Raw genomic sequence first — 20,457 nt, 5'->3', positions numbered from 1 at the left:
ATTATTGGAGCTTAAAATTATATGTCCATAGTCTCATGTCATCTCTGAATTACTTTGAATACTTATAATAAAAATATTAAATTTATTAATTTAAAATTATTGAATTTTAAGTTTCTATACCTCCTTAATTGGGTGTGTAAAAATTATAAATGAAAAATATTCCTTTTATAATTTTGTATCAATAATGTTTTTTCTCCCGATCATTTAGTTTTTGAATTAATTGAATTTTATTAGATATTGTTTTGTGATGACAATCACACAATTATATTTATTTCATTTAATAAGTTTTGACTTATTAATATTTACCTTCTATAATGCTTATTGAATGAACATTTAAATTAAAAGGAAGTAATAATGAAATTGTGGAAAAGATTTTATTTCCTCTACCGTTGACGTCAAACACTTCTTCAAAGGGTAGCAAATAAGTCTGCGACAGAAGATTCCAGAGTAACCGAGAGATGAAGAAATCAAGAAAGTTGTATTCTTTGAAATCGAGGTGATCGAGCCGATGGAGTCAAAGAGATTGTGTCCTTTGGAGTCGAGGTGGCTGAGCCAATGAGAAAATTTAGAAGGTTGTGTTCCCTGGAGTCGAGTTGGTTGAATCAATGGATGGAAGAATTGAAGTTCTCAAACCAAGCTAATGAGATCGAAATTGACTCTTTGACCTCCATCAAATCTTCACTTTTGAACTCCGCCTTGACTATTGACTTGGCTTTGTTACATATGATTTTCCTTTTTTACTATATCATAAGTCTCTCTTTTAAGTCTAGTCAAAGAAGGTACAAGTTCGACTGACTGAACTAATGAGATCCTGGCTTAACCATCGATTTGTATCTAGGACTAATGTGGTACCAATTGATTACACCCTTAATGGATGTATTGGAAATGTATGTGTTATATGACATTAATGTCATAGATACGTATAATAGTGTATCGTATCTGGGTCGGTTTGTCTTACTTACATATAAATACAACCAATATACAATTGACACGTGTTTTAAATATTGAAGATTTATCCGGAATTCATCATTATCGATTCACATGCGAAATCTAACAGCTCGCCACCCGCCACTCCAAGGGCAGAGCCACACTTCTAATTACCCGAGCTACAACCCGAGGGTCTGACTGCGACCACAAAAAAAACTTAAATTTAGAGATGAAAGGAAAAAATTTTCAAAAGATAACTCGGGATATACTATCGACATAGTCCAAAATTCAGATTAGCTCAATTAGATCACTACTGACTCCGTCATTGCACCACTCACCATTGCTTAGGCCAAGGTCAAATGGCTAATGCCAGCCATCATGACTCTCAACTGGCAGCGTTTTCCTTTTCTGGCATGGCTAGGCATGGCAATCGAATGCTCAAGGTGTTGGGATATATGCCCATAAAAAAATATTTAAATTTTATTAAAAAAAAAATCAATAGTGATTTTTTATATGCACATTACACGTGCTTTACAAATAGCAAAAATTTCTAGATAAATATTACGTGTCTTTAAATATTATATATAAATCATTATTTACAGAGGGTAATATTTAAAATATAATCATTTAAATTTATCCGTAATTAAAAATTAAAGTTGAGATCTTTAATTTAAAATTATTAGCACAGTTCAATACATTCCGAATGAAATAATTTTATCCTGATTATTAATAAAGAGATTATTAGAATTCAAACGTTTTATATATAATTTGATTATATAGAGTTCGTTGGAACATGATTAATTTTGAATTTCTAGTAAATTTCATGATAAATAAAGTATTTGTTATTAATCAATGAGGGTTGTATACGAATTGATTTCAATTCTTAGTAATTAATATACTCCTATTTATAATATTATATATTTTTTAACTTATCAAGTAATAATACAAATGAGATATTATCGAATATTCTTGATATATTAGAAATATAATAAAATAGATAGTTGGGAATATTAATATATAGATGAAATTCAGCAATACCTTCAGCTGCTGAGAGGGAAGACAACCAAGAGTTGATAGCCTCATACAGAAATTCATAAGTACTAAACATTAAAATTTTACATGTATTATTTTTTTATTTATTATCCATATTTTATTTTTTTCAACTATCTTATTTATTTAATATTGTTTGTTTGTAACTTTATGATAAATTTACAAATTTTATATATGTTATTCACAAGTTTAATAGAATAGTGAATAACAATTGGTGAGGGAATTTAATGACTTATACAAACACTCCAGATCAAATAAAAGAGCTATAGTGGAACGGTTCAGTGTAAGCTATCCCAATACATTTATATATGAAATTAAAGTTAATATAATCAATTATTTTTTTCATTGTAGTGGGCATTCACTTGCCACAATATTGAAGATATAGTTAGAAATAAGGAGGATTTTTAAGAAAAAATATGGCGATCACATTCAACACATACAAAATTATGCAAAGACTAAGGGAAAATAACTAAGCTGCATCACCAAGAAGAATTGGGATAATATTTAGAATTTTTGAGAATCTGAGGAGAGCAAATGAAGAAGTCAATAGAATAAAATAAATCAAACTTATAATTCAGGAGAATCATCTGCGACGTATGCGGGAGACTCGATCAATATTGGTGAACATAGGCAAAGATTAGTAATGCTTTGCAAACACTATTTTTTGAATCTAATCCAAACTATTTAATTATTTTTGATAGTATTGTTTAGGCCAAGGAAATGGAGACCGAGTCATTATTTATAGACACTTTCACGTGCACATTTCAAAAAAAAAATGTAAGACATGGAGTGGGGAAAGAACTAGAGTAATTAAGGTTTGCAATTTTAAAACTTTCAATTATTTAATAGATATTGTCAATGTTAATATGAATGTTCATAATTTAGTTACAACAATAGTCTCATGATCCTATATATTTAATCAAGATTATATGCGTTTCTATTATATTATTAATGTATATTTATTTTAATTTTTTTCATGAGAATACATGATAGATATGATGAGCTAACATAGAAAAATTCAAGTGCTAATGATGATAATGACGGATCTGAGTCATTTATTGGTAATGATATGAGTTAATGGCTCAAGACGAGTGGTGGATCAAAAGAAAGAAGAATATTTGGACTGAGTTCTTTGAGCAAAAATTGTAATGTCGCTAGTACATATTTTTCCACCCCAGATTGAAAGAGAGAAGAATATTTGGACTAGGTTCTTTGAGCAGAAATTATAAAGTCGCTAGTACATCTTCTTCTACCCCATAAACAGTAAAGGTAGAAATAAATCAATTGAATAAAGAGGGTTGCAATTTGAAGGAGTTACTAATACAAAGAGACAATAAACTTAAAGAGGTCCATTGGTACAGAGGCAAAGAGACAAAGAAATAAGAGAAAGGGATAAAGAAATTAGCGATTTGCACCAACAACAGAACTTCATTATGCAACATCTTTAGTTAGCCTCCGCTCCAAGTCAGATTCCTTCTGATGATGGTGATGATAGTAATGATGGTGATGGTGTATGAATGTTATTTGACATATTAATATTTTTGAACATTTATTATTTTATTAAGTTTGTATTTTTTTCCTTCAAATTTATATTTTTGATTGATGTTAACTTGTTTCAAACAGAGTCGCCAAGGAAAGTGGTGAAAAATGAAAATCCATGTGGGAAGATGTGAGCGTATACATTAGTTTTGTGTTAGTTTATTACTTTTTATATTTTAATCTTAACTACCTTATTTTGGATGAGCGTTTACATTAGTTTTATGTTAGTTTATTACTCTCAGTATTTTTATCTCAACTATCTTATTTTGGATTATTTATTTTCTAATACAGGAAAAGAAGATCAAGAAGAAGAAGATGAAATATGTAATTGATAGTTTGTTATATTGTTTAGTTTGACTTGAATAATGTTATGAGATTGTCTAGTTATGAGATTGTTTGTTTGACTTGAATGTATTTTAAAATTTATCTATGTACGGTGTATCAGGTCTTGTATGAGATCTTTGGTTTGTCATATATATGAGATCTTTGATTTATCATTTTATTATGATATTTTTTATTTGAGTATGAATCTTTATTGTGTATGAATGTATATGATGTATCAGATTTATAGATTTTATATGTATGAATAATGAAGTATCAAATTTACATATTTGTTGTGGTGAAAGAAAATATAAATTTATGATGAATTTTATTACGAAAATATGTTTATTGCAAAATTCATAGCAAAAAGTTTTTGCACATTTCAAAATGATGATTTTTCATATAGAAGGTGGAATGAGACATGATTTTATAAATATAATTTAGGATTCATGTTTTTGGAAACATCATTGGTGGGTGATGCGGATAAAATTAGATAGGCATTATTTAGTTGGGCTTGTAGAGAGTTTTTGACCAAGAACCCTAAAATCGAAAGTTATTAAAAATAATTTCAATAAATATATTCAAAGCCTATGAAAATGTACTAAATGATATTTTTTGAATTTGAAATTAGGTCGTCACAAATTCCACCTATTATAAATATAAATATTTGAAAGAGTTCCAATTTAACAAACTCAACTCCTTATGTGTTAGATGATGCCCAATTGATTGGAGCATTGAGTTAACTGTTCGGTCGATTGTAAACTTTTTGTTCGGAAATAGAATGATCTATATTAGAGGGTTGAGATGACTAAATAAAGTTCCAATCGACCAAAGGATTGGTATAGTTGATTGAATTTTTGACTAGGTAATTATGCACAAATTTAATAGAGATCTTCTGACATCTAAGTGGACGAGAAAAAATGTTGATCAAGGGCCTTTGGAGGCTTCTACGAGCTCTTGCTAATTTTCTTGTCTTTGCTTTGTTATTATATCATCGTAAAAGAAGATGCATTCTATTCCATGTTTCTTCATCTTTAGAAAGGAGATTTTATAATGGGTTTTAGAAGTAATTCATTCTATGAAACACTAGGCTAGGCAATGACGTAGGACCAAGGGTTCAATCCATATAGGTCAATCTTCAGCTAGAGCACGCTTATAGTCTATTTGATGAAAAAGTATGAAATGCAGTTGGAGCAGCCGTATTACAAGATATGGTTGAGTCTCAGATGGAACATAACTCTCATCAGTAAGGAGTGACCTGTGAAGGTCGGCTACCGGTGCCCAACAACATAAGTGCTTCTCGAATTTATCCCGATGGCAATGAGAAATTTCTGTGTAATTGGATAAGTCACCTCTAAGATTAATCGATTCCAAGAATTTAATATTTGGATTACTAAAAATAAATTCAATCCATGTAAAATTCACTTTTAGTATTGTTTTTTTTTTTGTTTTTCTTATCTTCTTTTCATTCTGTATATAACTCTAACACAAACAAACACAATACATATCAACAAGTTTACATGGCCTTGGACATTCAAGAGAAGAAAAATATTTTCATTTGCAAGTGAGAGGATATTCAACCCCTCTTCCATGCATAAATCCTAAACCTATGTAATGACTTTCGTCTTAATAGGAGCACTATACATTTTAAATTTTAACAAACTTTCAAAACCTTAGAACCCTTACAGAGGAGAAGGAGAAAAAGCTCAAGAGCAAAATTTACAACTTGAGAATTAACAAATTTGAACAACATGTGGGATATGATTTATTTATAGGGGTGACACAATTTTCCATTAGTTAGGCCCTTTTCTAGAAAAAAAGGTATAAATTAATTGGCATTGTGGCTTTTAGTTATTGCAAGATGGATTTGAATCTAGTAAACACTTCAGTAAAAAGATGAAATTTGATACCTCAATAGTTTCATACGGTCGATCACACGACCATCTATGAGGAAGTAAATCGAGAAGTTGCAGTTGATCACGATGGAAAAGGGTATTGTCTCGGCTTCGTCGAAATTCAACTCTTGTCCACTTCAACAAGTCTGTCATGTCGTAACTAATTCATCTATTTGTCGAAATTTGAATCTAGTGAACATTTTATCAAAAGGTAGAATTCGTCATCCTAGTAGTCTCACACGGTCGATCCCATGACCATCTATGAAGAGGTAAATTAAGAAGTTGCAGTTAATCATGACGAAGGACATTACCTCGACTTCGCCGACTGATTGATTGATGAACACACATTATGTGTTAGTTTGATTCTCCAACGGCTTCACTTCCCAATCAACCATTGTTTTTGTTGTTGTTTTTTGTTCGGCTCAAGAACATGCATGCACAGGTGAGTGCCAAGTTGTCACCCCTTCAAAGCCCACGCTACATCAGTTTGCATGTTATTTTTGTTCACCGGAGAAATTAATTTACGACAATCTACTTAAAAAATAATTATCCATGTTTTAATTCAATCACTTGGTTCAAGCACGTGTTACTTTTTTATATGTAATTTTTATATCAAATTACAAGAACCTTTATTTAGTTTACCCATGCATATTCAATTAGTTCACATAAAAAGTTTCATTTAATTGAAGCTCTAGTGGTTTCATTTACCTTAATTTGCTTTCATTCAATTTAATTGAACAATATTTTTATTTAGTTTAACTAAGTATTTTTTTTAATATAAAATTGAGATTCATGTAAATATAATATGAAGAAGGTCTTCACCTTAGTTTTATCTCTGGGTTGTTTGGCCATGGAAGAGAACAATAATTTGACAATATGTTTTCTACTCAATACACTTGGAAACAGTGAAATAGATAATAATGGATAAAGTAAGAAAAGGTTTTGAAACAATAATGCAGATGATGATAGTAAATAAAAAAAGTGATCTTTCAACTAGACATGAAAAGGTGGAAAATTGTAATTCAGCAGTAAACCAAGAGATCATTGACTAAGAAAGACAATGATAAATCTTTCAACTAGACATGCAAAATCTCTAAAGGTAGAAAAATGCAACGCAGTAAGATACTGATAAATCTAAAAGTGAGAAAATGATGCAACTTAACTCTGCAGTAAACCCATGATTATGTGATCCTTTGGTTTTCCATCCTTATATCAGCTATTCACGGTTTATCTTTTAATTTTCCAAGAACATCAGTCACTTTGTCGAGAACAGAAAGTAGCTTGTTCGCATGTTCCCTCCATTGAACTTCGTTCAGTTGAATGTCGAGGAGGTTTTGTTCTTCAAGTTGTGCCATCATGGAGTTGTTCCTATCTCGGACTTTGGTTGGTTGGCTACTAGGATTGTTGTTTTTCACTCCATCTGCTGAAGTTCGCCAGCGCTTTCTTCCCAGCGGCGGTGATTCATCTTCAGAATCATTAACAATTGTAATCTCTGCAAATACAAAATTCAACCATATCTTTAGTTTGTAACTGATTGATCTTTTGGGCCATAGATTACTATATATTCAGTGAATACATAAACCTAATAATTAGGGTTGTAAAGACGAAAGGTTAAATGGATGTGAAGTTGAGTTTTGACAATTTGGGATTGACAGTAGAGAACAACTAACTGGGATGTGGGGCTTCTGTTCACAAAATGAGGAGCCTTCGTAAGGTTAGAGAAGTAATGGTTGTATGAGACTTGTTTTAATTTATTTGTAGTTGAAGCAGAGTTCAACCCATCAAAATTGTTTCAGTTCAGATTGGGTCGATAAGTTTGGGTGGTTTGATGGAATTAAAAGTCCTCTCTATCTATCTCTTCCTGATCTTGTGTCAGCACCATAGGCAGAAACCTTAGTGTTGCCCCTCTCCCACTCTCTTGTTTTGCAAGCCACAAATGAGCCCTCAGCAGCCCCACAGTAGCGACTTTGCCTACTCCATGGTCGTCTCATCATCAATCACAATGGTCGTCTCATCATCTATAAGAGCTACCAAAATCTTTGCTCACAACCAGTGTTGCCACTCCTAGAGACCAAGCTCTTGCTACTACTCTCTTCCTCCTGGAAGAGCAGGAAATCTCCCTTCTATAACCCACTGCCCCTTCTTGTGGAACCACCACTATGAGTCCCCTTATAGCAAGTGTTATCACTCGCTTCTTCCCTGCAGCAGTATTAAGATTGACACATCTTCAATAAAAGAAAACAATTGAAGAAAAATTTAAGATTGACACGTCTGTAATTAAATTTTAAATTTAATTTTCCATTTGTTAATTTAGGGTTGTCATATTTTTCTCTTTTGGTAATAATTATTAGATAGTTATACACCCAATTAAAGTCTAGCGTATTTTCTTGATCTGGATTATTTATTTCCTCTTTATTTAAATTTAGGTAGGTTTGTTGAAAGAAACAAGTGGTTGTCCAAGAGAAACATATGATAATAATAATAAAAATAGCAATACAAGGAAATGAAGGCAAAGGAGAGAAAACAAAAGACAGAGAAGCAACTGTCAAAACAAAGAAAGAAAACAAAAGACAGAGAAGCTACTGTCAAAACAAAAAAGGAGATGGAGAAGACACATTATGGATTTGGCAGAAGTCCAAAGAATTATAAATTGTAAAATCAAACATCTTCGGTCACCAGTCAAGTTAGAACGGTACGAAACTTCAGCATCAACAAAAGTTTATACCGTCTCAGTACATATTTCTTTCTAAAAATTATGTTTTGTTTATTTAGTTAAATTTTAAATTAATTACATTTAATTATTTTTTTCACAATTTCTATATATCATTAAATATTAACAAATATTATCATATTATTTCCTATTTAATTTAGTTATCATCCATAAAAAAAATAAAAATAGAAACATGTCAATAGTTTCTTATCTAGTTTGCTAGTCATCATTTAAGGAAAAAGGGAAAATTTTCATCATTAATATTCTCTTTTGCTTGTATTTTAATTTGTTTATCTTCCATTATATTGTCCCACATAATATATATCGTATTTATTTTATGATTATCATTACTTGTCAATAAGCACCATAACTCCTAATAAATGTATACGATTTCATCAGTGAGAGAATAACTAAACTACAAAATTCATAAAGACTAAAATGAGAAATTTTAATAATTCTAGTAATTATTATACTTCACACACTTTTAAGTTTCAGGAATTAGCTGTACACAAAGTCATAACTGCATAATCTCATGTATTAAAAAATAACCAAATAATTGTTGTAATCCTTGCATGTTAGGAAAGATGCCCCTATTCATCATGGAAGAATAGAATTTAATGGATTTGTTGATTGAATAGATAGCATCAGAAATTATTTTGACCGACATAACATGACCTCCATTGAAGGGGAGCCTGGCGCAACGGTAAGGTTGTTGCCATGTGACCTAGAGGTCACGATTCAGCAGCCTCTTGCCAAAGGCAAGGAAAGGCTTATGGATCCTTTCCCCAGACCCCACATGGCGGGAGCTTCGTGCACCGGGCTGCCCTTTTTTATAACATGACCTCCATTAAACTAGTACAATTTGTCAAATTCACCTTTAGTAGATCCACTAGAAAATATTGACAGCATGTCTAGACATTAGAGATCAAGACAAACAAGAATCTATCATATACGAAATGCAAATACAATTGATGAAAAAAATATATAACACCGAAGACTACTATTACTTAATAAGTATGTAAATACAAAACAGTCTTCTTTTATTACTTAAAGAGTCTAGTTCACTTACAATTAATGAACTTGTAGTTAAAAATAAAAGAGTTGTACTCAAAGGAACCTCCTAAAAATTCGAGCCTAAGAAAGTTCCCTGGAATATTTTAAAATAATTAGTGATAATTTAGAAGAGTCAATGATACTTTAGATGAGCCCTTTAATGATGCAATCTAAGAAGAACCTCCTGCTATTGACATAATCTTTTTAGAGATTATTCGATTTGATAGTAACCATGACTTAGGCTCTCATCAGATAGTAACTAATTCATATTATGCAAAGAAGTCAAAAGATGAAACTAAACAAAATAAGCATGAAATATTAATGCAACATATCAAAATAAAAATTTGCAAATCCTTAACATGATTGCATATATATTAAAATAAGGGTTTAAGTTGGTGTTGCGTCAATTGTAGACCTATAAAAGTAGTAAATCTCTTTATTCATGCATTTAGCCACCCCTTATTATATTCATTTGTCTATAGTAACTTATATGCCCTAGATTGTTTAAGTTTTATTATGTACATTTAATCCTTTATTAATTATTTATTTATGTTTATTAAATAAAATCTTGAAACAATTGGTAGGTCATTTATTGAGCTACTAAATGTTAGGGACCAAGCTAAGCGATTAAGGTAAGATTTTTACCCCTATTTTTTTTTCAGCTGCTAGCCTCTGCTTAGGTATTGTCACACAGGGATAATTGATCTTTGTCTATAATCAATTAAATCTTCAACAGTTAATTTAAGCAGTTGCATCTTACCTAAGAAGCAAAAACAAAAAGTTTTTTTGTATATGTTCAATGGATTAAGTTTGACGTTTGATATGTGTGATTCATACCTATATTTCCAATCTTATTTTGCATTTATTTCCGACATTACATAAGCATATTTACATTTACTTCTAGTATTTTCATACATTTTCATCCTTTTAATTCGGGAGAATGTTCGTTTGTACTTTATGTTGACAGAGCATGAATACCTCAACGATTGGACGCATTTGTAGACAGAAAGCCTCATTACAATATCAAACACGGCCTGCCCGTGGCCCTTGCCATAGTCGTGTACCAACCTTAGAGCCAAAACAAGCATCGGAGCAACACACCGGATGTGCAGCACCAAACACGAGCTAGCCGTGTCACCTGACACGGCCTTGTCCCAAACTGTGCCTTTGACGAGGAGACTCCAACGTCGAACACAACCCAGCCGTGTCAACTGACACGACTAGGGATGGCAATGGGTCGGATTTGGGTCGGATTCCATATCCTCCATCCTCATTCCCATTTATTATCCTCATCTCCATCCCCATCTCCATCCCCATCGAGTATTCAACTTTCATCCCCATCCCCATCAAATATTCAACTTTCATCCCTATCCCCGTACCCGTCAGAAGATCGATATTCATACCCTATCCAATATTTTATTATCACCTACAACTGTATTTTTTTCAAATTTGGAAAAAGAAAACATGAAACTAGCATTTTTCATAACTTCTTTTCATGCTAACTATTCAAACAAACATTCATTTGAAATTGTCATATAAGTTTCAGTTGACTCTCATGTTTTCAATTTTCTTTATCAGCAAATTGCACAAACTATGTCAGTCGTAATTTCTAATTATGTTCCTAAATATATTAAATTGGGTTGAACATACACTCTAACTCATTTTGGGCAACTCAATTGAATATTAAAACACTATGTATGTTTGTATATGGGATGTGGTCAAGCATTCTGATGTACAAAGCAGTGCAAGTTCAGGTGCATAGACTACTGCTTAAAGTAATGCCTACTAGAATGCAAAATCATGCTCGGTATTGTGGACAGCGATGTGCACTCCGAGTCGGGTATGAGTAGGAGTCGATCAGATCCGCTTCCATACCTGAACTCGAAAATCCACATACCCGATTATTTAATCGGGTTCAAAAATTCACTTCATACCCTCCGTTCAGATCGGATATTCGGATCCTCCATAAGATTTGGAGGAAATTGCCATCCCTAGACACGGTTGTGTCGGGACTTCCAGCGCCCACCACGACTAGGCCATAGTGTCCCACATGACTGTGGCGCACCGCGTTTATTTGATGATTTAGAAATTCTATTAATTTCGTTAGTCGTCCCAATCTTTTAGGAAAGTTTGTTAAAATTCCTCTACTTATTAGGAAACTCTATCAAGGTTCTAAGACGATCAATAGAGGCAATGGACGGAGACTAAGGGGGATCGAGGGGTTCTCGAAAGAGACCCTAAGGATTGAGTGATTCTGTCACAGGGAATCAAGGAGGAGGCCGCTTCGAAGACAAGGAGCTATGATGCTGATGGTCGGTATCTCTGAGTAGTTTTCTTATTCTAGGATTAGGAAATAACTTGATGTTTTATTTGATGAAATAATCTTCTTTTCATTAATGATGTGTATGATTCTTGATTGATTCTAGCTCACTTTCTTTCTTCCATCTATGTAGCTAAGTTCGAGTTAGATAGTAACCTCATTGGGTTAGACCAAGGGGTGAAACCCTAACTCATAACCATTACATATAAACGTACGATTGGATCTATAGAGAATAGGGAATATACGTAACGGTGAACTTTAATCTCCGACCTCTAGAACCGACTTGAGAGTTCGTCTACGAATAACAGGTAGGCATCCCGCGTGACAAGAGGAACCAAACTCAGATCTTCTGCATGATAGATGAAAATCAAATACGAGTCGCCTGAGAAAGTATATCGAATTCTTTCAAGGCTTTCACGATTTATCATAGAATTTAAAAGGACTATCTTGATTCACTTTATGAGTTATAATCGAGATATACACAGGTGATCAAACTCGAGGTTGAAGAAGATAGTAATTTTGTCAGTGCAAGATAAAAGCAATAGGAGGAGCTCACACACCCAGGTGATCACATCTATGCTTACATACAAAACATAAGCACAAATCTGCAGTTTCAAGCCACAAACTTTAAAATCAAATTTCCATTGTATTTTTGGTGGTTAAGACTCTGAAGTTAAATGAGAATGTCTGAGATCAAATAAGATAAGTGAAACTTCTGACCAAAAAAAAAAACAGCAAGCAAAACTGTGAAGTAGCCATATAAACAAGAAACCTAAATAATATCCTAAGAACATTGACTTCATAGAAGACAACTGTGGGTTGAATAAAAGAAACATGATGGAAAATCTTCAAGAGGGCTGATCTTGAATTTTTCATGGAATCAAAGTGATCCAAGGATTAAAGAATATTCCTCTCTAAGAACATTCAACTGTTTCTGAGAATATGCAAAGAAATTCTTTGTAGAAAACAACTATGGATTGAATAAAAGAACTGATGAAATCTTCAAGACTCATCTTGATTTTTTATGGAATCAAAGTGATCCAAGGATTAAATAATATTCTGTCTGTCTAAGAATATTAAACTGTTTCTGAGAATATGCAAGATGTTTGAATTTCAAGATGCTGATCTTGAACTAGAGCATTATTTTTTTGGAATTGAAATGATTCATGGATTAAAGATTTTTCATCTCCATAAAGTGCTGAATGTTTGCATGAAATTTCAAGATGTTTGAATGTGATCCTATGCAATGCTCCACAACAAACAAAATTTCAGATAGTTTTGATAAGGACAATGTAATGCTGCAAAGAGGCATCAGGGAGAGACCCAGATACTTGCATCTCAACACAAATCCTCCATGGAGTAGCCAAAAGAATGCTAAGACACTCTAGATTGTAATTTACTGGAAAAATCAACAACTATTTTGTTATTAATTGGACTTATGCAGGGATCAAGCAATTTACTAGGGAGTATGAAGATTAACACCAGTTGTGTATCCTAACCTCAAAAGGGTGCCCAATCTTAACTATTCTACTATAAATGCCTTCAAACCAATTATTGCACTCTCATCTGCATTCCCAAGAAAACTAGACAGTTCCATCGACCAACCTAATGTGTGCCTCTATGCATATATTTTTACAAAAAAAGTAAAAGAGAACAAATTGATATAAACTCTGCCATAAATTTTTTAAAAAATAAATATTGCATGAGTTATAAAGCAAAAAAAATATTTAAAAATCCAATTTTTTTAAAAAATATATAAATTAAAAAATATCACAAAATGAAAAAAATCAAAAGTAATAGAGAAAACAAACTTTGTAAGTTTACAAGAAAATTATTTTTTCAAAAAAGAAATAAAATATAAATAAAAAATGTGATGATTTTGCTCAAAATGGTTATTTAACAATTTGGGGAAATAGTAAACTACTATATGACTATTTTTGGCTCAAATTTTGAATTTTAATATATAATGTACTCTAGGAGACCGTTAGAATCCACCAATGCTTTTAACATGATCGAACAACTTAAGTATGGTCGTGTACACAAAAACTGTTACATGTTCATTTTTGCTCCAATTTTGAATCTGAATATGTAGATGTATTTTAGAACACCATTGGAGTTTATATATGCTTTTAAAGTGATTAAATGACTAAAAATAATCATAGTAGTATTGCATGGTCCTTGTTGCATGAATTTTAAATCTAAATATATAAATGGACCTAGGGAAGTCATTAGAATCCAACCATGCTTTTATAGTAATTAAATGATTCAAAAATAGATATATAACTGTAGCAAAAGATGGAATCCGCCACTCCGACGGCCCCACACGGCCGGCCGCACAACCATCTATAAGGAGGTAAATTGGGAAGCTACAGTTGGTCACTACGGGGGAGGGCAAAAATAAACATATAACAATTTTAGCTAAAGTTGCTACATGAATCTAGCAATTTTGGCCAACACTATTAAAATATGTGAATGTGACGGTTTTAGTAAGATTGTTACACAAATGTACTGCTAGATTCATATACCAATTTTGGACAAATTTACTATATCGTAATTTTTGAGTCATTTAGTCACTTTAAAAGTATGATTGGAGTCCAATGGCCTCTTAGAGTGTATCTATATATTTAGATTTCAAATTTGAACAGAAAATGACCTTGTAGTAATTTTAACCAAAGTTGCTACATGATCATTTTTTAAGACATTTAGTGACTTTTAAAATATCCAAAACTACTTAGTTGCATTGTCAATTTTTTTAAGCCGTTTAGTTAGTTTAAAAGCATAAATGAACCATAAAAGCATAGTTATTTTAAAATACATTCATATATTCAGGTATAAAAAATAAGTAGAAAATAGTATGCAATAGTTTTGATCAAAATTGCTACAATAATCATTTTTACCAAAATTATCACATTTTTACATTTCAATTCTTTTTTTAAAAAAAACTTGCTAATGGAGTTTGTAACACTTTACTCTCTATTATCTTTTTCAAAAAAATCAATTTGCGAAAACATTAAATTTATCTATTTTATAAATTTTATATATTTTTTTAATTTATAACTCAAGTAACATTTTTTTAAAAATTATAACATAATTTATATCACTTTGCTCTCTATTACTTTTTTTATTTTTTATTTTTTATTTTTTTAATTTATAACTTGTTTAGAGTTTTGACCAATATTACTACATAAGTTTGCCTAAGTGTGTGTTAAACCCAAGAATGAAATCTCAAGCCATCTCGTCTGATTCAGGCAAAATGACTCGTTCCGCTCGCAAACCGAAATCGACATAGTAACGCCTCCTATGCCAACACATCGAGGCCCCGCGAAGGTGTCGTTGGGCCGTCACAACTGGTCCGGAGGGATTTTTGCGGCCACGCAATGAGTACGAAGGCGTCGTCAAGCTCGCGAGACACCTCCGAAGGCATCACAAGGCTCGCGGGAGGCCTCCAGAGACGTCGTCGGGCTCGCGGGGCGACCCCGAAGCGTCGTCGAGCTCGTGCAGCGATGTCGAAGCATCGTCAGGCTCGCGCTGCGGTGCCGAGGCGTCATCAGGCTCGCGCAGCAGTGCCAAGGCATTGTCGAACTCGCGCGACAGCACCGAGGTATTGCGCGAGCGTAGAACAGGGCACTGACCCTGAACTTTGGTTTAATTAAATTAAAAATTTTAATCAACTCCTAACTATGATTGAGGTAATTTAAATATGCTTTATTAAAGTCTAATAAAATTATCACATTAATTAATATAACAATTTTAATTAAAAGTATTATATTAAAATAAAATAAAACTTTTTAAATTATAATGATAAATTTTTTTATAAAACTTATTATTTAAATTATATATATAATTTCTAATTAATAATTAATTACTAAATAAATTATAACTATATATTATAGAAATTAATAATTAATTAAATAAATTATTAGTCAACTAATATAATTATAATATAAAATTTTGTTTTTTAATTATTTTTTATTAAAATATAAAAAATATTCTAATTAAAAATTTTAATTTCACATTAATAATTTATTCAAAATCAAACCTTAAATTATTTTTGTAAATAAAAAATAAATTAAAATTTATAAAAAATATTTAAAATATTTGAAATAATTTTAAAATTTTATAAATAATTTTAAAATTTTGTAAATAATTCTAAAATTTTTAATTATTTAAAAAATTAAAAAATATATCACAAGTCAACTAGAAAACTAACGACCCTCTAACCAATCAACTACTTAATCAACTGTATCAATCGACTTCACTTAGAATCAAAACATTTTGTTCAATCAAAATCTATATCCAAGTCGACTATCATGCTCCAGTTGATTAGAACAAAGATCGACCATTGCATATGCAATCCCATTTCATTTGGCTTAATAACTATCATCCCACTAAGTGAGGTCCACTATATATACCCTCGTACATTATTAGACTAGATCTTGAATTATTTATCTAATAATTACTATATATATATATATATATATATATATATATATATATATATAAGTATCAAAATCATATCGGCACGGTACGATACGGTACCGAAACTATATCATTCCGGTTTGAGACTGAAGTCTCGACACAGGTCGAGATTTTAAACCTTGGTTAGACCAATTGAGTGGTTGGTTTATTTTTTAGCCGGACAAATAAGATTGCAACAATTAATTTGAGGGCATTTGTAGCAAAACACTTGTAAAAGTTTTTTTTGTGTTTTGGAATAAAGAGACGCTCCTTTGATATTATGGAAAAATAAGGCAATCCTTTAATTCCCCCCCCCCCCCCCCCCCCCCCCCCCATTATTTAATACTATAATAGAAACTAATAAGTGGAAGATCTGAAAGATAGGAGATTAACAAATTCTATGCCCATCTCTATCCATTGTTCTATGTTTATGGTATCTTGATCTATGTTAGCCAATAGGGAGGATTCACACTTTTAATAAAAATGGTAGCTCGGTGCACAAAGCTCTCATCAATACAGAGTCCCAGGAAAGGATCAGACCACATTGGATCTATTGTACGCAGTCTTATCCTACATTGTAAGAGATTATTTTTGCGACTTAAATACGTGACATCAAGGTCACACGGCAATAACTTTACCATTGCGCCAAGGCTCCCCTTCCAGGATTCACACTTTTGATAAACTAATAATTTTCAAAGTTACCCTTTTCTATGAACACTATGGTTCACTCATTGACTGGGTGTTTAAAGCAAGGTTGCAACAAGAAACCGAACCAATGAATGAAGAGAATCTAATAAAAAGACTTGTAGAAGACAATTGAACCCTACTGAGACAAATGCAGTGACAAAAATTCACTTTCAAAGCAACATTAAACACACTGCAATTGAAGTGCAGCTTGATATCTTTCCCAAAGCATTTCCAAGACTGAAATTTGAACAATTGCGCCATGCTCACAGTTTTAGAAAAGCTCATTAAGTGGGTGACAACATATGATGATCTTTAACTCATTGGCAGTGATCGGTGTGAGATGGAAATCCTAGAATAATTGTGTTAATATTATGAGCTATAAGTCATTCTGTGAGCAACCATACTTGTCAGAATTACTCATTTAAAAGTATAATTCTATTGCAACTAAGTTCTTTAATGTCTTTGTATTTCTCAAGTTGATAGTTCTCTACCTCTTCAAGTTCTTTCTACCTCCATCTCCACAATTACCTCTATAACTTCACCTAATTCACCAACAACTTTAACCAACAAAATGCCAAAGTAGTAGAACAAGGTTTCGAATGAGAATAAGGGCGTACCAGGAGGTGTAAATTCCTTCTGAAAGTGTTCAAACTTTCTCACTGCATGCAACACAAGAACAGTGCAAGAACAATCAAGTTAACAAACATTATAAGGAAATTATCAAGCATTTCGAATTCGACTAGCACAGAAAATGAATGTTGATTTTTGAAAAAGGCCCTGTAAAGACAAGCCAGGGAAGCAAATTACTTGCTATGCGCGTGGCGCTAATCGGCGACGGCATGTTCTTCATCAGATTCGCCTGGTTGGCATCGGAGAAAGATCCACTCTCGGTTGTATTTTGACCGCCAGCGAAGAACGCCACCTCAACCTCGTCATCTTCCTCTTCGCCTTGTTCTATGCTCTCTCCAACATCGCCGACCCTGACCTCAAACTCCTTGTCCGCCTCAAGGATGCTATATAGAACGTCGTCATATACGCCTGGCAGCAGCCGCTTTTTCCTTTGTTCGTTTGTCATCTTCCAAAAGGATTCGCCAGAGTTCGCAGCGTCCCTCGTCTCCCACGCCCGTATCTTGTTGTAACCCGCCATCAGTTTGCCCCAGCGCTTACGACACTGTTCCGGACTCCGGTCCGTCCCCTTTTGGCGGCAGTAGGATGACACAGCATCCCATTTCCCCTTCGTCAACCGCCCTTCCACCGCCCGCTTCCCTTCTAACATCACAATGCTCTCATTCTTCGTCCACCGTGATCGCCGCAGGAGGCGGCGGCGAGTTCCTCCTCCGCAGACCGTCCACCGTGATCGCCGCAGGGTGTCGCCGCCGTTTCCTCCTCCGCGATTCCCGCCGTTTCCTCCTCCGCGATCCCCGCCATCCTCCTCGCCCATTGCGGCGTCCCGGGACAACATTTGACGGTAAGGTGAATGGTCTTATTCCATACAAATACCCTAAACCCTAAAATGGATTGTATGAAAAGATTAGTTTTATGATATAATAATAACATTAATTAAATTAAATAATAGCTTTTGGCAGAATGATGATAAAAAATCATGTCAATTGGTATTAAATCTATATTTTTTCTCATAAATAATTATAATTTTTTAATTTATTTCTTCATAAATAATTATAAAATTAATCGTATAAAATTATTAAAGTAACAAATTCTAATTTTTTACATAAGATAGTTTTTAATTTCAATCTCGTAAGAATAAAAAGAAGATATTTCCAAATTTAAATATTAATAATATTAAATTTATCAAAGATCAAATATTTTTTACAAGTAAGAAAGTATAAAAATTGTAAAAATTTAAGATACTACATCTCTAAAATTATTTATTTTTATTAAATATTATGACAAGATTATTCTTTCATTAAAAATATATATATAATATAATATAAATATTATAATATATCATATAAATTTCAATCATTCTTAAATATAATTATATAAATTTTATAATAATTAATTATTGAGGTGTCTATTCTAATTTATTTTAATATTTTAATATTAAATTTTAAAAATCATTAGTTAGACATTATCATCAAATACTTTTCCTTTAGTTTTAATTCAAAATACTTTTTATTAAAAATTACTTAATCGAATTGCTAAAGGTGTTTTGAATCACAATCTCTCGTACACTTAAAAAATTAATAAGATCAGATAAAAAATATTTAATTAAAACATTTAATAAATTAAATAATAAAATATTTTTATATTCTAATATTTAAAATGATTATTGATAAATTTATTATTATATAGGTGTAACATAGGGCGTCCATCTAGTACCGTGTCAGAATCCTGTGACTATTGTAGGATAGGTTGTTTTTTTTTAACCGTTGTCTAGGTTTCAAATATTGAACCCAAGTATTTCACTAAGATTAATAACCGTTAATTTAGATTAGGTCAGGACATATCCCATCAAGTAATTTAGACAGATTGAATTGTAATTTTATTAATCCATTTTAAAATGGATTCAGATGGGTTGATTTGTATAGGCCTGTGATCCACATGAATTGACCCACGACGAATTTGGATTAATTCGCGGATTGAGAAAATTTATTTATTTATTTTATATTTTAAAATTAAAGTTAGAAAACTCAATAAATTAATGAATTTAATCCATTTAAATTACAATTCAATCTTACAAATTTCAACTTAATCAATTTAAATTATAATTCAAATTTAAAATTTTTAATATTTTTTAACAGACCCGTGGATTGATCCGCCTAACCCGTGGACCGTTTTGAATTGGATTGGATTAGAGATTTACAAATCCGTCAAGTTGGTGAGTCAATCCGTTCTGCCCCGCCATATGATGGGCTCGTCATGAATTGATCCATCCCATCATGAATTGTTCTACTGAGGTAACTGACTCCTGCCTGCTACAGTGCAATTATTTTCTTTTTGTTTTATTTTTTTTGTTTTCCTATTTCAAGCCGTTAAAGAAAATTATTATCATTTTGTTAGGGAGGAACTGGTCGTTGCAAATAGCTAATTTTGACACCTTTTTCTTCATTTCATTCTTTATTCTAAATTTCTACTAAAATAGATCAAAATTATAGTGGATCTTTTAGAAATTTTTTCAATCATAAAAATACTGAAGAAAATGCAACTTCGCAAAGTTCACACAAACGTCCTGATATTCAATATTCTTAATTTTTCACTTTTACTCACTACTCCTAAATTTTTTGAATATTCCATACATTCCATAATTTCCTCCAAATTTCAAAGTTCTCAAAATTTTATGGCTCCTCTAAGTAATGTCTCTCAACCTTCATTTTATATGTACCCGCTCGAATATTGGTGGTCCATGAGTAGCCAATTCGTGATGTCACCCCCTCCTTAAGGAATTTCTCTTCCACAACCATCATTCATGCTCTCAAACAAATCAAGGAGGGCTAGCATAGACGTATCTGACCGACAAAGAACCAATAACACCATAT

The 20,457-nt window shown here is 32.2% G+C and overlaps 1 protein-coding gene across 1 annotated transcript; it reads right to left on the bottom strand.

Moving 5' to 3' along the window:
• Nucleotides 1–6,940: 6,940 nt before the first annotated feature.
• Nucleotides 6,941–18,422, bottom strand: LOC141825662 (trihelix transcription factor ASR3-like). The gene is made up of 3 exons (XM_074713044.1): nucleotides 17,768–18,422; nucleotides 17,578–17,619; nucleotides 6,941–7,224 (listed from the first exon to the last, which is right to left on the bottom strand). Exons 1-3 carry the CDS (start codon nucleotides 18,420–18,422, stop codon nucleotides 6,953–6,955), a joined length of 969 nt encoding a protein of 322 aa, XP_074569145.1. The 3' UTR covers nucleotides 6,941–6,952.
• Between the last annotated feature and the right edge of the window lie 2,035 nt (nucleotides 18,423–20,457).

This window comes from Curcuma longa, chromosome 3, assembly GCF_044706935.1.
Source record: "Curcuma longa cultivar G26 ecotype Majalengka, Jawa Barat chromosome 3, ITB_CL_G26_1.1, whole genome shotgun sequence".
NCBI lineage: Eukaryota > Viridiplantae > Streptophyta > Magnoliopsida > Zingiberales > Zingiberaceae > Curcuma > Curcuma longa.
This window is presented reverse-complemented; position numbering and strand designations above follow the sequence as displayed.

Excerpts from the sequence above, each read along its gene's own strand:
- LOC141825662 (XM_074713044.1), bottom strand. The coding sequence starts at position 18,422 with ATGTTGTCCCGGGACGCCGCAATGGGCGAGGAGGATGGCGGGGATCGC. Across the intron at positions 17,620-17,767 it reads TAGCGCCACGCGCATAGCAA|TGAGAAAGTTTGAACACTTT; the intron begins GTAATTTGCTTC and ends TGTTGCATGCAG. Across the intron at positions 7,225-17,577 it reads GAAGGAATTTACACCTCCTG|AGATTACAATTGTTAATGAT; the intron begins GTACGCCCTTAT and ends TTGTATTTGCAG.